General features: G+C 39.9%; 1 protein-coding gene across 1 annotated transcript in view; it reads left to right on the forward strand.

Annotated features, from left to right (window-relative positions):
• The window catches only part of glis1b (GLIS family zinc finger 1b), a 132003-nt gene that overhangs the window by 57534 nt on the left and 49703 nt on the right, over positions 1–24766 (forward strand). The window contains exons 6-8 of the mRNA XM_088077843.1: positions 14268–14429; positions 18510–18620; positions 23029–23170. Of these exons, the coding sequence (XP_087933969.1) occupies positions 14268–14429; positions 18510–18620; positions 23029–23170 (415 nt within the window). The remainder of the gene's footprint in view (positions 1–14267; positions 14430–18509; positions 18621–23028; positions 23171–24766) is intronic.

Genomic DNA, 24766 nt, shown 5'->3' on the forward strand with positions numbered 1-24766 from the left:
TCTCTATAATAAAATGCCTCTCTCAGATATAAGAGTAACAATATACAGTGTATGATGGAGGCTCTAGATCAGGGGATACTCAACCTTATTTACCTGGGGATCACTTTTACAAAATGAAAGGAGGCCTGGTGCTACTTCATAAACAAACATGGATAACAAATATTTAAAAAAAAAAAAAAAAAAAGAACTTCCGGACTTCCGGTTATGGCGGCCATGTAGGAAGACGTGTCTCACATCGCTCTGCTTTAACTGATATAATTCCTACTAAAAACAGCCTCATTTGCAACAAAAACTCTCCAGCGAAGTGTTAAGGTGCACTTTGAGATGCCGAGGGTTGACAAACTAAGTACAAAAAAAGCGCACAGCGTCAAAGCAGCCGAAGTTAAGCGTTAGCGAACTCCGCGCGCGACACGGAGAGCCGAAGAAAACATGGCGGAGGAGCTAGCCTGCGAGGAAGGAGGTGAGAAGGCGGACGCAGTACTGACTGAAACAAACTCCACCAAAACAGAGTTTTCCTCAAGATTTGATGGACTTATGGCGGCGATGGAAATATGAGGAGGGAGATAAGTGATTGTACCGGACGAGTATCTCAAGCGGGATTACGGATATCAAGCGCCGAAGACGAGGCGGCTAATCTGCAAGCTAAAGCTCACACACTGGAGTCCACGAAGACAACACCGGAGGACCAGCTCTTGGACTTGGAAACCAGACCCCGCTTCAATAACCTGAGACTAGTGGGTCTGCCAGAGAGATTTAATATTTTTGAAAAATGGACTACAGGAGTCCCGGATGCAGCGACTCAACAGTCTCCAGTTGTCTAAAGGACGGGCACATCGTTTGGACCGATGAGGGACACTAAGGGACCGCAAAGGACACTTACAATGAAGCTCCTGGACTATAAGGACAAGCAGGGAGTCATGGCTGCCGCACAGGTCAAAAAAGACATTCGGTATAAGGACCAGCATGTCGGGTTTTAGGTTTTGGCCACCGGAATAAACCAGTTAAGGACACAATCCGACCCGGTCCACCAGGAGCTGCGCGACCTCTGGATCCGACACGGAGAACCGGCACCTCCCAAACTCCAGGTGATGCACTACACTTTATCAAGAAGCTTCAGAGGGACACTGGAGGAAACTAAACACACATCACTGAAACGGTGTGAGTATTTGACCCTGAAAAGGTAATTTGAAACGTAGTACTAAAATATATAATTACTACAAATGTATTTAATCTATAATGACATTTTTGTATAAATATCAGACTGCACTGCACTGTATGCATCCATGCACAGGCAGGTGTGTGTACCGAGCCGAAACACACACCACGCTTTTAACTATTACATACATACTGGAGAAATGTTTAACAAGTGTGACTATTGCATTACACACACACACACACATATACACACACACATATATATATATATATATATATATATATATAGGCACATATAATATATATATTAGTAGGCAAACGTTGGTATTCAAAACACGCACGGATAATGCTACACACTGAGCTCTTAAATATGTACTTTGTGTACATATTATATTTGATATGTTGGACAAATATTCAAAATAATCAAGAGGTTTTGGTTTAGAGCAAACATAATTCATGAGATGCAACAGTCACAATGTTGGAAGACAAAGTTTTTTATGAGGGGCGGGCTCTCACAACAGTTTTAAAAGGGGAATTGTTAATGTTCGGTGTGTTTGTTTTTACATCCAAGTTCATTATGCTCCTCATAACTTTTATTTTTATATTGTAAGGTAATCTATTATTCTTTGATTGAGATGTCTCAGGGAGTAAGTCTTAATTTTGTCGCGTGGAACTGCAGAGGTCTACATCAGATTTAAAAAGTTAAGCAAATCATAAATAAAATAAAAGATATAGACTCCAAAATTGTATTTCTACAAGAAACTTATCAACTAGATGATGACGTTAAGAAGATTAGGAGGACGTGGCCTTTTCGTCTGGGGTCAGAGGAGTTATGACTCTTATTCATAATACAGTTCCTCTTCAAGTAAAAATGGTGATCAAAGACAGAATGAGAAGATATCTAATAGCCAAAGGTTCACTTTTGTCAGAAAACCTAAATTAAGTAAATTTGTATGGCCCCAGTGTAGATGATCCTAATTCCTTTGAGAAGCGTACCTTGTCGACATTTGCAGGACAATACATTGGCGAATGACTAATTGTACACTAAACTAAATATATGGAGAGAATTGAAGCCACATAGCACAGCGTTTTTTTGTTATTCTAATAGGAACAATACATATTCTTGAATTGATTATTTTCTAATTTCCTCAGACTTACAGTCCAAATACAGAATTGTGGAATACAGCTTGTGCTGATGCCAGATCTATAAATGCAAGCCGTAAATTATTACAATATGAATGGTTAATGCGGACTTATGTGACACCGGTGGAACTAAATCGATACAACAAAAACATACCAGATGGATGCATTAAATGCACAGAAAACAGAGGAACATTGTTTCACTGTTTTTTGTAATGTAGAAAGATAAAAATATTCTGGGAAGACGTGTTATAACCGAGAAGATTATTTCAAAAAGAATCCCTCTGGACCCGGAGCTTTTTTTGTTGGGCCTGTATGTGAAGCATAATTATTATAAAAATGAACATGCATTTATAGACCTTGGCTTGCTTTATGTTAAAACATTTATTGCATTTTTATGGAAAAATCTTAGCAGACCAAACACAAATCTGTGGGTAAGACTTATGTTATCATGCCTCCCATTAGAAAGAATAACTTATATATTAAAAGGTAAACAGCATATTTTTGGAAAAATATGGAGTCCCTTTATAAATTATGCGAAGGGTTTAGATCTATCATATGATCAGGGAATGACTCATTTTTGTGGACCATGCAGATTCTGCGCCTGTGTAAATGATGTTAATTTGTTTTTTTGTCTTTTAAAGATTTCTCATAACCAGCATTATTTAAATTACGATACTCCATTTTGTATAGATTACCATTTTTAATACATGAGGAGCATTTTGTTTTTGATTTTATTTTTATTTTATTTTATTTTTTTTTTAACTTTTCAATTTCGTTATTTCTTTCTTTCATTCCCCTTTCGATGTTATATCACAGCTACATGCTATGTGTCACATGGTTGCAAAATATGGACTATCTAAAAAAAACCAAAACATGGCCAATACAGTTTCTGCAGCACCACTTATGCATCAAAGGTCAGGTCTAGGCAGAAGCAGTTTTTACTCATGAGGGAATTAGGCTTAACTTTGACCTCTGTCAGGGGGTCCAGGGAGCTCTGTTCAGATCCTTTTTTAAAGGGTCGACAGATCTGTCATTGGCCACAACCTGGACTCGTCCCAGTCAGTGACAAACAGGCGGTCACTGAACAAACTGCTGTCTGTCAGAGACAATCCATCCCATCCTCTTCATGACACTTTTCAGAGGCAGCGGAGCTCGTTCTCTAACAGACTCCTTCAGCTCCGCCGTCACAAAGAGCGGCTCAGACAATCGTCCCCCATTTTCACTGAGACTCTTTAACAGCTCCCCTCCGTGCGGCGGGTGCACTCACCATCTGCACTGGACTCACTGATCATTGTCTCTGTCGCACATCTGCTCTCAGTTCTGCACACTACTATGTTTGCACATCCATCTTCACTTTTTGCACACTTATTTGCACATATTTACATTTGCTCCTTTTCTTTTTTTAAAGATCTATTTTTGGGCTTTTTCAATGCCTTTATGTGATAGGACAATTATAGCGTGAAAGAGGGAGAGAGAAAGAAGGGATGACATGCAGCAAAGGGCCGAGGCAGGTCTCAAACCCGCGGCAGCTGCGGCGAGGACAAAGCCTCTGTACGTGGGGCGCCTGCTCTACCAACTGAGTCACCAGGTGCCCCATTTATTGCTCTTCATCTTTTTTTGTTTGTTTCTTCTCTGTACATACTGTAAATATCTTTTATATTATTGTTATTTTATTTTATTCTATGTAAAGTGCCTTCCTTTGTATATATTTACATTATTTTACCTTTTGCTGCTGTAAAGGAACAATTCCCCATTTTATTTTAATGATCACTGAGAAAATTAATGAATTAAAAAGTACAGGGAAAGTCAGCATCGCAGGAACTTTAATTTTGTAAAACCTCAGGGAGCTGTTTTTATTTATTCATTTTCAATTTAAATTTTCACTTGACTTTATTAAAAAAATGCTGGGAACTGGCTGTATATGATGTTGAATGTTTCAGTTTTGATTAAACATTTGCTAAAGGCATTTAAACAAAATTTGTGTTGGAGTTTGTTACATACAAAACTCTAAATATTGACAGAAAGATTTTCATTTTTTATTGTAAATGCATAGCGGTTCCAAATATCGGTTATCGGTCTCATTAACTACTAATTATCAGTATTGGCCCTGAAAAAACAACATCAGTCAACCCCTACTTTTTTAAACGCACTCTGGCAACTTATTTACATTTGAAGTCCAAAAAAAACCCCAGTTTGAATCAGTTTATATTCGTTGTGAAATAGAAAATGGTGTGCAGGCTGCCAGCACACATCGAGGGCCTGATTTGGCCATGAGGTCGTAATTTCAGCATCACTGCTGAAGTGCTCTGTTAAACTTATGACTGCAATCTTACTCATGTCAGACTGAGAAACATCTCCATAACACTTCCACCACGACGCAAGTGTAAATTCAACATCCTAACACTCACAAAAAGGCTGGAACAGCACAAGGTTAAATTAAAACAACAGCAGTCAGTTTGTCATAACCCTCAACAAAGAGGTTATCTTTTCAGTTTGATTTGTCTTTCAGCAGGATTGTGGAAAAACTACTGGCCCGATTTTCATGAACCTTGGTGGAAGGCAGAAGCATGGGCCAAAGAAGAGCCCATTACATTTTGGAGGGGATCCTAAACAAGGGACAGATAAATGAATCATTTTTCACTTTTTTTTAACATCGTGAGATGGGGCGTTTGGCCGTGGCAGAGGTCTGCTCTCTGAGTGAGCTTTTAGTTTAAAAATGATTCCCTCTGCTGAAGGTATTAAAATCACTTGAATAAACCATAAAACGCTATAAAGTACCTCATTTTTAGGTTGAAAGATTTGTCTCACAGCAAATGCCCAATATTGTTTTAATTCTGGATTTTTACCTCATGATACAGAGCTGAAGAGAAACAACCTTAATCATCAGCTAAGTCACCTTAGATTTAAAGTTACATTTGTCACAAAAAATTAACAGTGAAGACTTTTTTTTTTAACCGATATTTTATTTTTTCCTGTTTTCCAAAATGTTGCATATACATACAAACATATCTGTGACCAAGTCAGAATTAATGATGCATTTCTTTTAACTTCAAATCTTAATTTAAGACCGGGAAATCAATCGAGGGAGACTCTCATTTTCAATAATGCCGAGCATGAATTAAAACATAAAACACAATAATTTAGCAACCCTAAAATACATTACAATAAACAGGTAACAAATATGCAAACCAGGTAAAATAGAAATCAAATGTTTAAAGAAAATACAGGATAATAAGCATGGTGGAGGGTGCAGATGTATGGATAAAGCAGGCATCAGAGTTCTTAATGTCATGCCTAATTAATCTTGAAATTGATCTGTAGAGAAAAGAAAAAGAGGCATTAGCACTTCTACCAGTACCAGTCTAACACTACAGTCGTGTCATTTTTGAATAGAGCCATTATGCAGACCCACAGTATGTGCAAATGCTAAAATGCTGTTCTTATAGTTGTCAGATAGATGAAACCAACAATGTGACAGATTCCATGTCTGAAAGGAGCTTAAAAGCGTCCATTGTTGAATCTGCTGTTGTAGTTCTGGTTTTGTTGCATCCAAACACTGTCCTCTCTCACTGAGAAGCATCATAACCGTCAGAAACGTGATCCAGTGTTTGTTAGACGCAGAGTTAAAGCGAGCTCTGCAGCTGATTTTGTTCTTACAATGGAGTCTTACGTATGTCAGTGTGAAAATAATTTCTTGACATGCTGTGCTTTTGACCAGAAGGAAAATGTAACACGCCGAGGCAACAGAGGAATGAAGCTGGAAGTCGGTTTGGCTGTCCGCTAACGCTGCATGATAGCACACAAGACATATCCTTTTCCCCGTCAGTCCGCTACATCTCTTTGAGAACGTGACCCTGTTTTCCTTTTCCCCTCAACCTGGTGAACCGGTAAACCCCAGGCCGCCTGGTTTAAGAGGAAATCACATCTTAGCTCTCTAATCTGATGCAGGGCCGCAGAGCTGGTAGACATTTGAATGAAGGCCTCTTGAATCGCAGCAGGTTAAGTGCTTCCATGAAGCCTCAGCATGTTGTTGTGCAGCCAGGCTCACACTGTGCCAGGCCTCCACTGCGGGAACAGGGGTTCAGATCCATCACTGCACTTCCTCCTCAATCTCCAGCAAACAGTCTGCGAGAGGAACAGCTGGGCCGGCTCATTATGTGAGCAGCCTCATTTAGTCATCATACCAAAGCTTCCTGTTGTGCCATCCACATAGTTTTTAATCTGGCCCCCAAACTATTCAGGCATGAGTGCAAAATGGCTGTTAAGAACAATTTCTTTAGTCATTTACATGACTACTTCCTCCCACCAATTTATCGGCTGAGCTCTTGCTCCGCTCGCTTGTTCATTCGCATCTGGACAACAGTCCCTCACTTATCACGCATTTGCAGTGTGTACTCATATCTCATAAATCAAGGCTTCCCAAAAATTAGGCAGAGTGCAGGAGGCGGGAGATAAAAGGGCACGTCAAGGAGAAACACAGCAAATGTGTGTGAGTTCATATCTCTTCTGCTGTGAGAGCAAAAAAAAAGAAATGCTATCTTTGATTCAAATTAAAGTCCTATTCGCAACAGATGAGGCTGGCTGCTAAAAGGGTCCCGCTTCGCAGTGGAAATGATATGTGTAAACTATGTAATGCGAATGTTTTAGCCAAGCTGTGTTTAATTTTGTATCCTGACGAAGCGCATGAGAAACCTGCCTCTCCTTAGCTGTCTCGTTGAATCATATGGATATAATTTCATCCATTTACGTTTTTCTGCTCTTTGCTGTGGTTGCCACAGGGCATTTGGAAGCAGCCAGATTAAATGCACATGTTCCTCCCATCCGCAGCCGGGGCACTCTGCTCCACAGCCTCCCCTCCGAACAGATCCCGAAGTGTTGGTGGTTTTCCTCGTTGGTCAGGGCACAGAAAGACACCTTGTGATAAACCAACTCATTCCCTCAAACAACTTTTTTTTCATACTTATAAAGTTATATAGGCTGCTTTTGAGCATTGGCACTTTACAACATGTTGTATTTGGCTGTGTTTTCAGTTGCCACCAACTTTCTTTGCCCTTTATCGTGTCTGTCAGGCTTGGCAGTAAAGTTGCCTGGATGTACTGGGTAAAACTAATCGCAGCAGAGAATTGTTGGAGGCTTTTAGGCTCTGACGACCTTTTTCCTTTTTAGGGGGCCCTCTGAACATGAGTAATAGTAAATTTCATGCTCGTAAGCAGCCAAACAGTTGAATCCCGTCCTATCATTAGTCAGTGGCCTGATCTACAATTACTGCCCAGGGCCAGAAAGACATGTTAGTGCTGAAGCATCTATTGCAGTGATGCTCAACTTGTGGCTCACGGTACAAATCTGGGCCCTGATAGGGTGCAGGGTGGCTCCCCAACTATTTTCAAATTCACACTAGGAATTGTTTTTTGTACTTTTAGTATTCAGAAGATGTGAGAGTGCATACAGCGTCAAAATAAATGTTCTTTATCAAAGTGGAGGATCCCCTGCATCCCCAAGCAGAGGTCCCTGCTAAGCCCCTAATGTCCTAAAATTCTAGAGGTATCCCAAAATCCTTGAAACATACTAAAATTCTAGAGATGTCCGAAAATCTGAAAAATGTCCAAAAATCCTAGAAATGTCTCTAAAATCCTTAAAACGTCCGAAAATCCTAGAAACGTCCTAAAATTTGGCAAAATGTTTTAAAATTGCAGAAATGTCCTAAAATCCTAAAAACATCCTAAAATCAAAGAAATGTCCTAAAAGACTGTAAATTTCCCAAGATTCCAGGAAATGTTCTAAAATCCTAGAAATGTCTTAAAATCCCCAAAATGTCCTAAAATCCCCAAAATGTCCTAAAATCCCACAAATGTCCTAAACTACTAGAATTTTCCTCAAATCTCACAAATCATAGCAATTTCCTAAAATCAAAGAAACATCCTGAATTCCTAGATACCTGGGGATGCTGTGACTGGACACCTGTTTTTTGGGTGTGTTTTTTTTTTTTCTTTTGCAAAAGAGGCCACCGAGCAAAGCAAGTTAAATATCCCTGATCTATAGCAACGCCAGAAAAGCGTAAGTGTAAATAAACCCTGGAGCTTATTCTCCTGTAATCGATAAACTGCGACCATAGAGAACCTCTGCTTCTCTCCTCTCTGCATCTCTCCTTCTGTGCCATTCATTAAAGCTTTTAATCAAATTTCTGCCCTACATGTCAGCAGCCATATTTCCTCCCAACACCCCTCCATAACGGCCGGTTTGTTTCCATCATCCCCGGCTCCTGCAGGTTGCTAATGAGCCGCCGCATGTGAGGAGAGCCGTACACTGCCGCCTTTTAGCCCCGACACTGTTTGGCCTTTTCCCTGCCAGTCAGGAGTCATTTCCCATGAAGGCCTCAGGCCCGCCGCACCTCCACTCGCCTGCATGCTGGGCCCATAATCTGTCTGTTGTGATCAGCTGCCTGCCCACCCTTTCAACCCGCTCTCGCCCCCTTCAGCCATGTCAAGACCCCGCTGTCATCCCGAATGTTTACCGAGCTTCTGACCCCCCCCTCTTCACACTCAAGAGTGAGACGGTGTCAAACAGGGCTCAAATCCCTCCACGCTGCCAGTGCTGCTCCACTCGTGCGGTGATCTGCCGGTTTGCCTTAGACGGAGGTTTCAGAGAGGAAAACTAAACATGTTTAAAGCAATTAATGTGATTAGCGCTGTCTAAACTGTTTTCATAGATAATATCAAAGGTAGAATCAATCCTGCGTCAGAAGCCTCAGCCGCCACAGCTCCATGTTTATACCACTTTAACCTCTGTGTTCAGTACTTTATAGACTCCTTATGGAGGATATATGGAGCACGCTGATGTTAATAATTTTTTTTAGAATCTTTTATCATTATTATATTTATAACTTTGGTCAGTCTAGTTGGAATCAGACCCATAACTTGGGATGTATAATTGCCATGGGTCAGTTTTTGCTAAATACAGGGTTCTCATGGTCATTAAATTCCTGGAAAAGTAAGGGAATTAGAAAAAATGGTTTTCCAGGTGTGGAAATGTTATGGAATTAACAGAACTTTGGGGGAAATTTTTTAATATACATTGTTTTGGGGATTGTTTAATCCATTGATAACAGTGTTTTTTTTTGGTTTTTTTTCCAAAAAAATGGGGAGAAGGCAATGAGCAACAAAAGAAGAAATGACCCAAAAATGTGCAAGAAATTATTAAAATGTACAAAAAAGATTACCTGAAAATGACTTTTAAAAAAAAGAATGTAATTGTGATAAAATTATTTTAGCTTTTTTCTTTTCCCCCATAGCTTTTGAAAAATAATTTTCTAAATCTACTTATTCCTTGCAATTTTTTAAATATACCTACCAAGTTGCTCACTGTCGTTTTTCCCATGTTTTTTAAAGAGCTTGTTTAAATATTTGTGAAATGCGTCTGAAAGCAGCACAAGAAAAGTAAAGTTGCTCCAAGTTTCAAAGAGTTAAAATATGTCCATAAAAATCCCAAAACATGTCTAAAATTATGCAAAATACATTGCATTTTAAATCTAGTGCTGCACTGCGTGACAGTCAATTGAATTTTCGGTTATTTATTTCCCAAAAAGTGGCATGGCCTTGATGGTTTCCACAGTAGCCATTCTTGCCGGTCTGGTGTTTTGGCACGTGAAGCTGGATGGCGAAGAGTGTCTAATTTGTGAGCAAGTGCGAGCACTTTGCTTGTTCATAAATGCCTGGGAAGTGAGGGTTTTCAGTCAGACCCCTTTTAAAATGCTTCACAAAAGTCATGGTAATGGGGTAATATATTATGGAAAAGTTTTGAAAATGTATTTGTAAAAATGTGTGGGAACCCTGTAAATAAGACCACATACTGTTACTTTCCTGCAGTAACAGCAGCAATACTGGATTTAACTGCACAGCTCTGTGTGTCCCAAATATCCGCACTGAAGTAGGTTTTTTGACAGTCCATGAACTCCCTGAAAGAAGTCATTTTAACCATCAGATTGGCCACGCTTAAACATCTTACTGCAGCATACAATTTTTCATGCAGGGTTCTGGGTAATGTCCATGCCTAGGGGTGGCAGTGCCTATTGGTTTCCCAGCAGGCAGGAAAACCTCATACGCAGCCGTCTCCTCACTACTCCAGCTTCCAGAGTAATAATACGCTCTACACGATTAACACGGTTCCCTCCACGGACCCGTAACTATAATTTAGCCTCAAATTTGTATTGCGGAAAAGAAAGCAATGAAAGAGTGATTATTCCCTTATACATAAATACACACATTTGGCACGTCAATAATAGCGGTGTTTGTTTTCCAGACTCAAATGCCCGGCGCCGTATTTCAGCAGTCAGCATGGACCACGTCTGTCATGACTGGTACGGCAGTGTGGATGTTCCTCTGCGCTGAGATTTTTATTAAACTTTCCCACCCTCGCTGCGTCTCTCGTTTCCATCCGAAACATTTGATTGGCATGACTTTAGAATAATATGTTTCCGCTGTACAACACTGTGCGATGTGAACTCTTAAAGACATTTTCCATGATTGTATGCTGAAAACTAGGCAGAGTGTGTGTGTGTGTGCATGTGCGTGTGCGTGTGTGTGTGTGTGTGTGTGTGTGCGTGTGCGTGTGTGTGTGTGTGTGTGTGTGTGTATGTGTGTTGATGAATCCGGGGTGAAATATTTTACTCATGCTATAATCCACCTCTGTCCTGTGCCTCTTTGTGACCTCTTGTTGCTGTCTGGCCAAGGATTCAGTCATATTGAAAGTGATAACTTTTTGCAATTTTCTTTTCAGTTTTAGACACACTGCACAGGTCCAATCATAACTAATTCAAGCTTGTCTTGTACATAGGGCTGTGTATTGAACCTCTTTGTAGTTACGGAGAGAGACGTGATGCCACTGAGGATCTAAAACTGTTATGTACAATTTCCTAATTTAAATCAAAATGTGCCAATTTTAGACTTTATTTAATCCATATCAGTGGTTCCCCACTGGGGGCCCTGAACCCCAATCGGTTTTACAAAAGCTTGATTGTGGCTTTCTTGATTTTAAGGAGCGTAAGAATGATGAAAAAGGGATCCATAAAGGAAAAGGAGTTGGGAACCACTGATCTATGTGAACCATGTTCCTTTATGGATTATTCTAGTGCTGCTTTTGCATTGCAATATTTTGTTTTTAGCCAGGATGCTCAGAGCAGACGATCAACTTTCTGTAGCTAGCAGTCGCTGCACTGTGGATGGCATGAGGAACTGCAAACAAAATGACTATTGGCTTTCTAACCAAGATTTGCATGCGTGGCTGAAACCAGGACAAGGTAATGCATATAAGTCTGTGTTTTTTATGCAAAAGATTTTTCAAACTTGGCACAATAATAATCAAGGCATTGGGATACCACATGAAGAGTCATGTTTTATGTTGCAACTAACATTTTGGCAAAAATTGTCTCTTACTCCAGTAATTGATGTAAGTCCATGTTTATTCCTTAAAGCTTGGTTGCTATTAAATTGGTTTTAAATTTAATTTTAAGTGGCATTAAAAAGTTTCACATCTAATTTGCCTTAAGCTACAAGAACCCTGAACAAAATGACTTTCACAATCTGAGTTTAAACTGTTAATTTGTAGCTTTTTGTAAAAAAAAAAAAGAAAAGACATCTGTCTGGTCATGTTGAAGGGATGTTTTTGTTTACAAACTCATCGGCTCGCAGGCCTCACAAACTTCAGCCTTGTGTTGTGTCGCCATAATAGGGCAGATTAAGACTCTGAGCCTCACAGACACATACACCCACAGATCAGCCTGGTCACCCAACACGGTTCTACCATGACTGGCTTAGGTTTCGCCGATATTAAATTGAACCTCAGTGAATAGAAAGCCCTGCCTGTGCTGCTGTGTGAGTGAATGAAGGAGACCAGGGATGAGTATCGAGCCCAGATGAAGCTGAAGGCCCATTAGAAGAATGGTGTCACTCTCTCCTTAGCCGTAACCCGACCGCCAGTCAGCAGGCTTCACTAAAGGTCAGGCTACAATGGACAGTAGAGACCGCAGCACCTCGGCAGCAGTTTGTCAGTGAAGCTGCATCTGAGAGTTTAAAGTCAGTAGTTGCACCATGTTTTCACCAGCCTCCCTGGCTCCCAGTTTCTTCTTCTTTCCTCAGATTAAGGTCCTTGACATAGAATGAAAGCTGTCTTTTGTTAGTCCTGCATCTGTCTAACGTGGGTAATCTTCACAGTTATTCAGATCAAGTGGAGATGCAAATGGGAGTCCACAAAACGGACTTAAATCTCAAGTTTGGTCCCTTTGGTTCCATAGGTCCTGCATCATTTTGCTTTAAAAAGGGGTAATTGTTGCTTACCTGCTTTACCTCATCAGTTTATATAATCTTTTTCTCCTCATGATGTGACCTACTTTTTTAATCACCAGAAAAAATGTTGGCATTGTATGTTTCCGGATATGGTTAGAAAAAGAGTGTTTTTGCTTAAAATGCCCAACTTTAGGAGCACAATCCTTGCTGTAAAAAACCAACAACAGACTACAACAGAAGAATGACTGCTTTTTGTGCCACTATCTCTTTAGCGATGTCTTGGCAAAAAAGAACGGCTTTTCATTGCAAAATCCTCACTGAGAAAGCAGTGTCAGGTTGCTAAAAATACCCACATTTGGGGGCTCAAAAGCTGCAGGAAACAGTGTTGTGCCCTTAAAAAACACTGACATTCAGAGGCTGAAAAGCCACTGGAAAAACAGCCAAGCCTTGCTAAAAAGTGACTACGCTTGGGAGCTGAAAAGTCATAGGAAGCACAGCAATGCACCCCTAAAAAAGACCCATGTCTGGGGACTAAAAAGCCACTGAAAACATGGCAATGTACTCCTGAAAAACAGTCATGATCTGCGGATGAAAAGCAGTGTCTGGGCTGCCTTTTCCATCTTCACCACCTTAGGTTTCTGTACCTTTTAGTCCTCAACTTTATGCATCCACCTGTCCGGTGCCCCTTTCTTTTTATTCACCAGCTATACAAGCTGAAGGCCTTACAGGGTGACAGGCAAGAGGCCGTAAAGAAGGATGCTAACATGAGCTCCTCACCTGCTCCTTTTGTGCCCTGTGACATTCTCTGCATATTGATGTCCAGGTGCTTTTGAATAATGACATTAAGCCAAGAGCAGATATGTGTAACATTGAGCTATGCTCCCCATCCTCACTGTACACCCATATACTTTGTGACTTTACACAGCAGCCCCTGTGGGGGGTCTTGACATGGACCGCCTCATCAACCAATCAGCCGTGTTTTCTGCTTAAGAGCAGGAGTGGATATGCGAGACGCCTCATGAATCATTCACTTGTTAACAAATCTGTGGTGTTCATTGGCTGAGTGGTTTGGATCAAATGGGCCAAGCTGGGTCGGATATGAGCCTGTTTACAGTCACTGTCACTTGTCAGTCTGGTGCACTATACACAGCAGAACACTTATCTCATGCTATGCATTACAGCCCATTAACCGCCGCTGTACTGCACACTCCAGTTTCCCCTGCAATTTAGAAGCAGCGGCAGCCTTGAGGCAGGTGTACTGTCAGGCACGCTGCTGTCTTTCAAGTGGACGTGGTTTTCAACAAAGGTCCCCGGATTGGCCGAGTAATTCAAGAACCATGGAAAAAATGCTCGCAATTATACCACCCATGCTCTTAAGCTTCTCTCACTTTTCTGTAGCTTGTGAATGTGTTGTGGGGTGAACTCCTCCAGCTGTACAAGAGATCAAGGGACTGAGGGAAAGAGTGGGACAGCTTCTTTCTGAGTCACACACGCACACGTATACAGAGCCCACATTGTACCAGAATATGCCAGCTTTACTCTGATTGATTTCTTTTTTTCTCTGTGTGTCTGTGCGCATGCATGTGGGCGTCTGTTTATTTCCTTGTGTGGTCCTGTGCACACCTGCCTGACTGGGGTTGTCTTTGTGTGCATGCATTCTGTGTTGTGTCTGTCTGTGTGTGTCCTCTGCAGTTCGAGGGCTGCAACAAAGCATTTTCACGTCTGGAGAACCTGAAGATCCACCTTAGGAGCCACACAGGAGAAAAGCCGTACCTGTGCCAGCACCCCGGCTGCCAGAAAGCTTTCAGCAACTCCAGCGACCGCGCCAAGCATCAGCGCACTCACCTGGACACGGTCAGGATCTATGTCTGTGCTCTGTCTCACCTCCTGATGTTTCAGCAGAGTAGATTCATGTTTAACCCATCTCAGGGCGACAGTTAAAATAGTCGGGGTGGTCGCTGTGTTGCAGGAAAGATGGCTGCATGGAATTATGCAAAATAAATGTTTGCATGTGTCGGATACAGACTGCAGGGGTTAGATTATATGATATATTAAAATATCAGAATCAGAATCAGACTTTTTGGCCAAGTATGCTTATACATACAAGGAATTTGACTTCAGTAAGCTTTGCTTTCAATGTGCAGAAATTAAAAATCAAATATAAAAGGAAAATAAAAAATAAAATAAGAAAAAAAACAGATAAAAACAGAAAAATATAGTTTTAAATTTATGTATGTACAAGCCCTAATTAAACAATTTTAGCTAATATATACAAGTCTGTGTGTGTAATAGTGCAGTTACAAGTAGAGGTGTCAGTGTTATATTAGTTGTCGAATAACTAGCAACAAATGTCCACTCAGTATTTGTGTGTCTGGTGTGTGCTCACACTGCATCCCTCCAATTTTACACCAACATTAAAACCCACACTGCCGTCCAAGTCTCAACACATATTTCCACATCTTGACAGTGTTAGACTTTAATTTGCTGTCAGTCAGGGAGCAGTGTGGCATTCTCGCTCTCTGTGCGCTGGCAGTGTCGCGCCGCAGATCATTAAATGATCAGTTCCATTAGGCCGAGTCGCAGCTCGGGCCGTAACAAACTTGGATTGGAGCTTCGAGCTCACACAGAGCTTTGCCTGTTTCTCTGACCTGTGACGAGGGAGGGAAAGGTTGAGTCAGCCATCGCTGCCACTCGTCATGTCTCAGTAAACCCACCAATACCTCACTTTATCGCCATCCACACGCCAACACAGCGAGGGAGTAAATCACTTGTTTTGCTCAAATGATACACTTAAGTAGGACTGAGGTATTTGTTCTCTCTCACACTTTGGTTTTCTCCCATAAAGCACTTTCTGCTTTCAGCAACTGTTTCATGTCATTATCTATGTTTAAGGTTATTGCTGTGATATATGTATATTATGAAGATGAAGGCTCTCACTGGGTGCTGCACATAATATCACTGTTAATGTAAAAAAAAAAAAACATTGTCATCGCCACACAGGTCAAATAATAATGCTTATGTATGACTAGATAGGATGATAATAAAAGTGTAAATAAAATAAAATAAAGTAAGCTGTGATCAGTCCTTAAAAGGTTTGCAGGTGCCAGCCTTAAGCCAACCAGCCAAAGCATTAATGAAGTCAATTATCGCTCTCTAAATCAAGAGCGTTATTTTTGATAAGTCTTTGAAGGTTAGGGCTGCAATGACTTTAATTGTTGACAAATGTGTTCATTATTTTCTCGATAAGTTGTCTACTCTGTAAAATGTCAGAAATTTTCCAAAGAGTTTTCCAAAGCCCAAGATGACATCCTTAAATGTCTTTTGTCCAGAACCCAAAGTTTACTTTCATAGAAGAGCTAAAAAAAGAAGGAAATATTCACAGTAAAGAAGCTGTAAGCAGATATTTTTTATTTTTTACTTTAAAACTTTTAATTAGATTAATGATTAATCTATTATCAAACTACTTTTTTTAGTTGAGAACAAAGCAATTAATTGATTCATTGTTCAAAATCAAGTTAATGTTGCATATATGCTGTTTCCAAAGAGCCATATCCAGTAAATTAACTTTCATTGATACATGCATAATTTACAATTTTCTCTGAGGTCTTTACAATCTACACAACATTCACCTGCTATCCTTAAACCCTTGATTATATCCCATATTGATATTTCAGTAAAATAACAAAACTCTCCAATAAACTCTTGGAATAATTATCACTGGACGATTAAAGATTAAGGTTAAAATGGAACCAAATTTGTTCCTCAGAAACTATTTTGAGAGCATTCAAATTGTTCAGATGTTTAGTCTATTAAGAAGAGTGCCTCTCTCTTTATTTTTTTTCCAAATTTTTATTCAAGTGGTTTTACAAAACAGGAAAAAAGCCTTGCAAAACAAAAGCGGAAAAAACAAGCTGAGATTTTTTTTAAAAATCAAAAAAAATCCCCAAACCACTCTCTATCTCATGCCGTGGACGTGGATTCAGTCTGTATGAGCAAATACTGAAAAAGCCAGAGAGCATAAAACATCAGTGATGCTGACATAGAGCTGTATGACACGCACTGAGAATTGTTTTTGATCAGTAAACGTATTAGTCACCGCTTTCTGCAAAACTGTAATTGAAAGCGCTATTCATTTTTTACAGTATTTTTATAATATTCATATTTCCAGCGTATTTTCCCCCTGTGTTCCTGTACTGGCCAGCCACAGATGCTTTTGGTACACGTAATAGTAAATCACTCAGAGCCTTTACTTAGGCAGAGTTTTGAATGCGAACTTGTGTTATTCTATCAGTCAAGGATTTTCCTCCACCACCCACTCTTTCCACAGTAGGGCAAATGATACAGCTAATCTGGGACCCCGACGCTTATGGCTTCACATTAACACCCCACTAAGGCATTCCCTGTGCCTGCCTGCACTGCCAAAAACACTTTGAGGGAAAATCATTTTCAAGCTTTAATAGTATTTATTTTACACAGCAGTTTTGATTGATTTTTTTTTTTTAACTCAAGGTTCAGAGCTATATTGGGGTGCATTGCTTGGCAAAACAAACATGGCGGAGATGAGTGGCACTGTAAGCACCTTGCAATAACAATGGCTTATTTAGAGAGAAGGTCGAGGTATGGAGGCAGAGCTAATAAAGACGCGTATCCCCTTACACTTTAATGGCCAACTTATATTCCCGAGGATGAAAAAAAAAATTGCCGTGAGGGGAAAAATCCCTCAATCAGCTCACTACATGCTGTGTTTGCTTGGTTAATGAGAAGAATGTGAAATGATGAGGAAACTCCATGACAGTACAGTGGTTTTACAGATGTCAGGTCTGTTTCTGTAATCTGCTGACGTCTCCCTCCTCACAACCAGTCTGTGTGTCAGCGTACACACTGACAAACAGTACAGAGGGAAAGTACAGAGTAACAGCTCTTAAGTGGTCCAAAATATGCAATGTAGAACATTTCCCATCACATTTGTATTTCTTAACCCTGAAAGAAAAGAACTAAAAATGCCCAATTACATTTCTTAAATATCACGTACCAAGAAATGGCTTCATTACGAGGAATGAGTGAGGACGTCATTAAGTGTCTCATCTGTTCAACCAGCTAAATTATTTGTGTCCGTATCTGCTGAAAATGGGCCGAGTTTGAACTGGAAGTTGGTGTTGTTTAAACTGGAAATGGGTGAGCACAACCAGAAGTTATTATTTTACTCCTGAAATTGAACATTGATCAGAAGTTGCTATATTTATTACTATTTAAATGCTATTTACCAAACAATCTCAGGATTGAACTTTAAATCATTTTTTTAATCGCAAGAGTAAGAGATTAGACACAACGACCCAAATGAGAAATTTCCTCCATCACAAGTGTGAATATGAACACATTTTGTTCAGATGATACCAAACTCAGACAAAGTACATTATCAGAACCAGAAATTCATTGTAAATTGAGAAGTTGGCTCAACACTGGTCATTACTACACTGGAGGAAGAAAAGGAGTATGGATCTACATGCAACAGAGTCAGAAAGAGCATAAACCAGATTTCTTAAATAATCTCCTCAAGGAAATTAAAATGCTGCAAGGTACAGAAGCCCTGGGAGGCATGGTGAAAAAAAATTAACAGGCGGTCAATTTACGATTGAAATATTTTATAACAAATCTTTTCTTTTTTCTTTTCCATGCTTTTTTTCCCCTCTTCTTCTTGCTTCAAATTCATTCTCAGCTGAAAGGTAGGACTTTAACTTTGCCTTTACTTCAACAGATTTCTAACTTACTGTTTATAAATTTTGCTTACTTACACCCTGTTTTTCTTAATTTCTGATATATCTTTTTAATAACTGCCTACCTGTTTTTTCTTATCTCTGTTCTTGCAAAAAAGTTTATGTGAGTGTATTACCCACTTTTAACTGATGTGAAATATTTTTTTCTCTCTTCTTGTAGAAACCATACGCATGTCAGATCCCTGGCTGCACCAAGCGATATACAGATCCCAGCTCCCTACGCAAACATGTCAAGATCCACTCGGCCAAAGAGCAACAGGTGCGTAGAAAGGTAAGACATCTCCTACAAAAGAGGGATGGAAGGAATTAAGAGATTTATGCCTCGTTTTGTTTTGTGTCCGAATTTCTGCGGGGTACGTCTGTAGAGCTCAAAACAAAGAAAATGCATCTTTTTACAGATGGATAGAAACACCACCACAGAAATTGCAGGAAAGGTAATTTTGTGCATGGTGACACACTTGGGAAGGTCAGCCTGTCAGGTGTGTAGCCAGTTTCGCAAAAAGAATTATTAAAAGACATTATTCACTCTGTATCCACTCTTAAACACACCTAGAAACCTACCTATGTTAGTTAGCTGAGCGTGTAATCTGTTTTTGTGCTACCTGTGGCATAGTGCATGCAGTCAGTCCAAAAGGAGGAGTTTCACACACACTTAAGATATCACGGAGGTTCATATAGGGATGTGTGAACGGTTGACTCACATATGTAAACAGATCGATGTGGAAACAAGGCGTTAAAGAGAAGCTGCATCCCTGTTGTTTTGCCAAGTATTATGCAATTAGTTAGACTTCTGTCACTTTACATTTGTCATTCCTATTTTCGCATTAAATAAAACCAACTGAGAGACAAATTGTGTCTGTAACTTAAAGTTTACAGTAATTTGATTTGATACTATTAATGAAAAAAGTATTACTATCTCTCAGGTTTTATTTTGCACGAATCGTAACAAGTCCTAGCAGGCATACATACATACATATACACACATGCATATATACATTTGGGTGGCTTTGCCTGCATTTCATGTACAGACCCCTACCATGCACTCATGCTACTGTGCACCTTTTTCTGAGTCAGCTTTGTGCATGACTTAATTCAAGTCAATATGGTAGAGTTACGGGTCTTACAAACAGACCACTTCGTGTAATCGCTCCTGTTCTGATGCACATTATCCACAGATCCATCTCGTTAGTTTAATTGAGGGTTTGGGAGGCCGAGGGTGGGGTAGAGGGGTGTCTCTGAGAATCGTTTTCCCAACAATAGATCAGGTTTGACCACATTTCATCGTGTTCATGGTCAAAAGCCCATTCTTTCCCTGACTGGAAGCGGGTAAATAACAGAGAAAGGGCTCATTGTTGTGGAAGGGGCTGGATAGTGGCAGGCTGGATGATGTGTTTCTTTGCTTAGCGCCGTAAAGGGAAACACATGTGTGCTTGTAGCATTGTTAATAAGCTGTACTGTGGAATACCCCAGTGGCCAGATGTTATGGACAAATGTCAAACAAACGCTCCTACTCCACTCTTGGAGCGGCCCAGAGAAAAGCTGTTAGGAGTGTCACTGTAGAGAGAACAGACCCCAATTACATGTGATGAATGTTTCGCAGGGCACTCGTAAGGATCCCCAGAAGGACAACAAGCACATATGCGTTTACTGACATACAGTATTGAAGTGTCAAATCATAACGTGGATGATGCCAGCCGTAGAGCTCAATCAGTCGTGTGATTTTACTGACCCGACAGGCAGAAGGTCCCTAAAAGATGTTAAGTCACGCGCAGATAAATTTGTTATCTGTCCACTTGGCTCATCGCTGCTGATGAACTCTGCGGGAATAATCAGAGAGTAGAGTAGATGGTCGTGATAATGCTAAAGAATGTTTCCAACCGCAGTCCAGCCACAAAATCAAAATGTGGAATTGATTTTCATGGAATAACAAAGGCTGGATTTGTGGATGGATGGATGGACAGATTGATCGGGTTGGAATGATGAGGAAGAAAAAAACTTTGGTGAATAGCGTCGACCTTGTCATCTGTAACTGGAGCACATTCTTTTAAAAATACACAAATAACTCACAGCAGTACTGACAGGTTTTATGCCTCTTGGCATCATAAAGTTATCACTTCTTACTATTATGCAGCATAATATGTATTACTCAAGATGGTTTATATTACGGGATTATCACAAACATGTAAACTTGATTTATAATTAGTTTACATGCAGGTTTTCTGATGAACTGAACTGTGCCCAAGTGTATTAGATTTAATTAGTTCATAAGTTCAGCCTTAGCCCGGTTATATCATAAGTGTTTACTATGTGGATATTTAAGCATCACGTAATACATGTACTGTGTGAATAAAGCATAATAAATAAATAAATGAATAAAATTGAATTGAACGGCAAATGCTGTTTAAATTATTTTCTTATAGTACTCAAGTAAACAGGGTTCACTTTGGGTCTTTTTAATACATGACAACATATTGAAAATCATTTAAAACCACTATAATTCTCTATATATATAGCTTTTTTTTACCTATTCCCATGATACTTTGCCTTGCAGTAACCCGTCTGCTTCCAGCTGGCTACCTGCGGCTGGTGCTCCGTGCGCATTAAAATCATGACAATAAAAAAGACTTTCTCTCTCAATGGAAAATGTAATCTCCTTAAAGCTTATGACAAATTGCCAGAAACCAAACCCAACGAGATGCAGTGAAACTTGGTGTCCTGATGCTACCTTGTGTTCTCTACTCAATGAGAAACAGTCATGGCGGCTTGTGAGGGAGACAGAAAACTAACGCACACGGAGAAAGCTCCTGTGGAGGAAGCTGTCCTCATCAAGTGGACTGATAGTCACCTCGTGCCCACACAGTGAAACAGCTGCACTGTATTTTTAAACAGTCAATACATTTTCAGTAAATAGTGAATGATTATATGATATGAGCCACTTATATTGATCAATTTGAGACGGAGAGACGTGATCAGTATAAGCAGGGTGGGAAAATAATACCCGCCATTTGCTGTTAAAGTTAAAGTGGTTTGCGGATTTTTGACACAAAATAATGTTTGACTGTTGAGTAGTTGGTGACTTTGAACATTCATCCGTCAGTGGCTGGTAGATGCTCACTTTTCAAAAAGCGAAACTAAGCTTTTCGTTGAGAAAAAATGATTTTCTTTCTCCCATCATGATTTCAGTTTGCACGCAGCACCAGCCTCAGGTAGCCAGCAGGAATCAGATAGATTACCACAAGACAAAGCATCATGGAAATTAAGTTCAAAAAATAGAATCACCGTAGCTCTAAATTGTTTTTCCAGAAGTTGTCATGCTTCAGTGTAAGTGAATTAGATTAGATTACTCTATTTGTCATTGTTATGCTTCACATAAAAATGAAATTGTATTTCACACATCCACCACCTACAAGACCGTAAAAACTTTCACTAGTGTCAGCAGAGGCCGCTGCAAGCAACCATCGCGCCGCCATGATCTCAGTAGTAACCCGTTGAAACCTGGAGCAACATCACTTTCTTGTGCTGCATTTAGACGCCTTTTACCAGTATTTAAACCTTTGATCTGTGAGCCCTTTGATTAGATTTCTTTCAGAAACATGGGGGGAAAAGGCAATGAAAAACTTGGTAAGAAATGTTCCAAAAATTGTGAGAATTAGATAGATTTAGAAAATTATTTTTAAAAAGCTAGGTTAAATGGCATTTACACAGGAATGATTCTGTGCGTAGCTTTTTGCTCACTAGAAGTGGTTTCTATTGTAGTTTGTGGACAAGCGTGGAGGTCTGTGTCAAAGACGAGTGAACTGGTTCAAGCTTTTATGATTAACTGGTAAATCTACTGTAGCAGATACTGCCCGCAGTTATTGTTTGTCCGTGAAGCGTCATCTGATATTGGAGCAGCAGATGCCATTAAAATGAGGTAGATTGTAGATTCCCCTTTCTCCAGTCAGTGTCTTAATTCTGACGCACCACGCTGTGTTACACACTGTCTGTTTAAATGTCTTTCTTTCTACCTATAGAGCTGCCCCAGTCCCTGTGTTTAATTTACAGGTTCTTTGAAGGTAAATCCCCAGAGTAAAGGAAAGATGTGGTTGTAAGTGCAGTCCTGGTGTGCATCTCAGCAACTGTAATGTTTTATTACAGAGAAATCCACTGATGTATACTACAGAGGTCAGCTGTTCCACTGATCTATAAGGCAGATGTCCCATTTCTCCAACTGACACAAGTTTCCTCAGGTTTAGGTTTCTCCTGCGTGGCGTGTGATCGACTCTCCAGCTGAAATGTGTCTTCAGTTGCCCCCATTACTGTTGGCAGTAAGAGAAACAGAAGCAATCTCGTGTTGGCTCTGAGTTGGTACAGTGATCACTTACCCGCAGTGTCCAAGGCCAACGCATGACTCAAAGAGGAGCGTATGATCTTTTCTCTGGTTCCCCCTGACTGACAATGTATTCTCATTTGCTGAGTTACTGTTTCAAATTAACATTACAATCACGTTATTGCACAAAGAGTAAAAAAAAAAACACCACACCCCACATAGGGTCCAGCCTACAAATAGACACAACGAAGGCTGTGTTTTATTTTTCTTAGGTTGTGTAATCTTGCAAACCAGATGGAGTTCTCTTTAAATGACTCAACATCATTTCTGGTAAACATTGTCCGTTTATTCTTGTGTTTCGGATCAACAGCTTCGACCGTGCCCTCACCTGGAACAGGACGTCCTGAGTGACTGTCTGTCCATGCAGCACCTCCAGAGCTCCACCTCCTCGCAGCACCTCTACAACGGTAAAGATGGGCGCTCTCCAGGACTGGGACAAGACATCTTCACAGGTGCACACAGGATGATGCTCTGTCATCTAACACCCACACTGTATAACCTCATCCCCGTATAAAGGCATTAAGTTTTTTAATACATTGTCAGCAATAGAGCCAGCCCTAGATTTTTGGGGGTCCCTAGCAGGATTTGGTTTAGGACCCTCCCCTCATTGTAACTTGTTACCACTTCACATGGCACTGAACCAACTTGTGTATCATGAATATTAGTTTAAGCACACTTAATGTACAAATAGCATGAAAAGACTAAAGTGGGACTCATTAGTAGCAAAACAGACCACACTAAATACATTATTTGTGTATAACCCTATAAATGGTGCTCTCTTTGTCCTCCAAATGTAATTTATTTACTTAAACCATTGGTTGCAGTGCTGGCAAACTGTCGAAGAATAGTTTGTGAAGATCAGCAGTGTTTCACTTCTTATTTGTTATCTAATACAACTGCAAAATGTGATTTTTTTTTCTTTTTTACCACAGAATCCTCAGATTCTGTTTAATAGTAAGCCCAGCTTTGGTCGGCAACAACAGCTCTGGTCTCTCTAGTCCCTCTTTGTTATTTTTGTCTCCACACAAATCCTTATTGGCATGAGATTTGCAACACTAAATAATCACAGTAAAATAACAAATTTTTTGGGAAATACATTCATCATTAATATTCCAATATCTCCCCTCCAGTTTGGCTTCTTGTGTTCTCAATCTATGAGTCAGATTTTAGGAAGCTATTTTTGCCAACTACCAGCCATTGGCTCTGGGTCCATGGTACTATTTTCCCCAGTTCCTCATAACAGCTTTTTACTTTGAAGAGTATTTTAAATGCCTGTTTCATTCTTTTACAGAGAGAAAGTTACTTTGTCTCAAAGGTACCTATATGATATACCTGTACTCGGTATATCCTAGTATGTGTGGTAGCATTTAACGTTTTTAAAAACAATTATTTTCTGACTTTAACAAAAAAACTTTTGATCTGCATCTGACATCCATGTGCTTACTCACTTTTAACCTTGGGCATAGTGAAGAAACAAATCAGATTTTGCTGGAGAATATTTGTATAGTTGCAATTATCTACATATTTCATGTTTCTCCATATCATGGTTTTGTGTCAGAATCTGGCTCTCCTTTTTCCGACACTCACCAAGCTGTAATTCCCTTTCATTGTTACTATCATACACCACCCATTTTAATATATGTATATATTTCTGCAACTTATACATTTAAGTAATTTAAACGAGGGATGAGTGCAGTTAGTTGAATAGTCGATTCAACATTGCTACTATTGCTATGTGGCATCAGACACTGTAGGGTTAAACTTATTAATAATATTAGTGTTCACACAGTGTCTATGCAATTGTAATAACCATGCACGTCTCAAAAATGTCTTTCCCTTAAAAAAGTATTGTTTTCAATAATTGTTTTTTTTTTTTTTTTTTACCTTTTTATAAACCTTAAGGGGAACAGTTTCTGTGCTATGACCTGCTCTAAAGCCCAACTTAAATTTCTTGAAGAGGCCATAAACAAAATGATCTGCTCTGCTGTTTAAGAGAATTGCAATAAAAGGCAGTTTTGAGATTATCCTGAAATCTTTAACCCCAGGAC

The sequence above is a fragment of the Plectropomus leopardus genome, chromosome 5 (assembly GCF_026936395.1).
Source record: "Plectropomus leopardus strain MGB_pleo_1.0 chromosome 5, ASM2693639v1, whole genome shotgun sequence".
NCBI classification, from domain to species: domain Eukaryota; kingdom Metazoa; phylum Chordata; class Actinopteri; order Perciformes; family Serranidae; genus Plectropomus; species Plectropomus leopardus.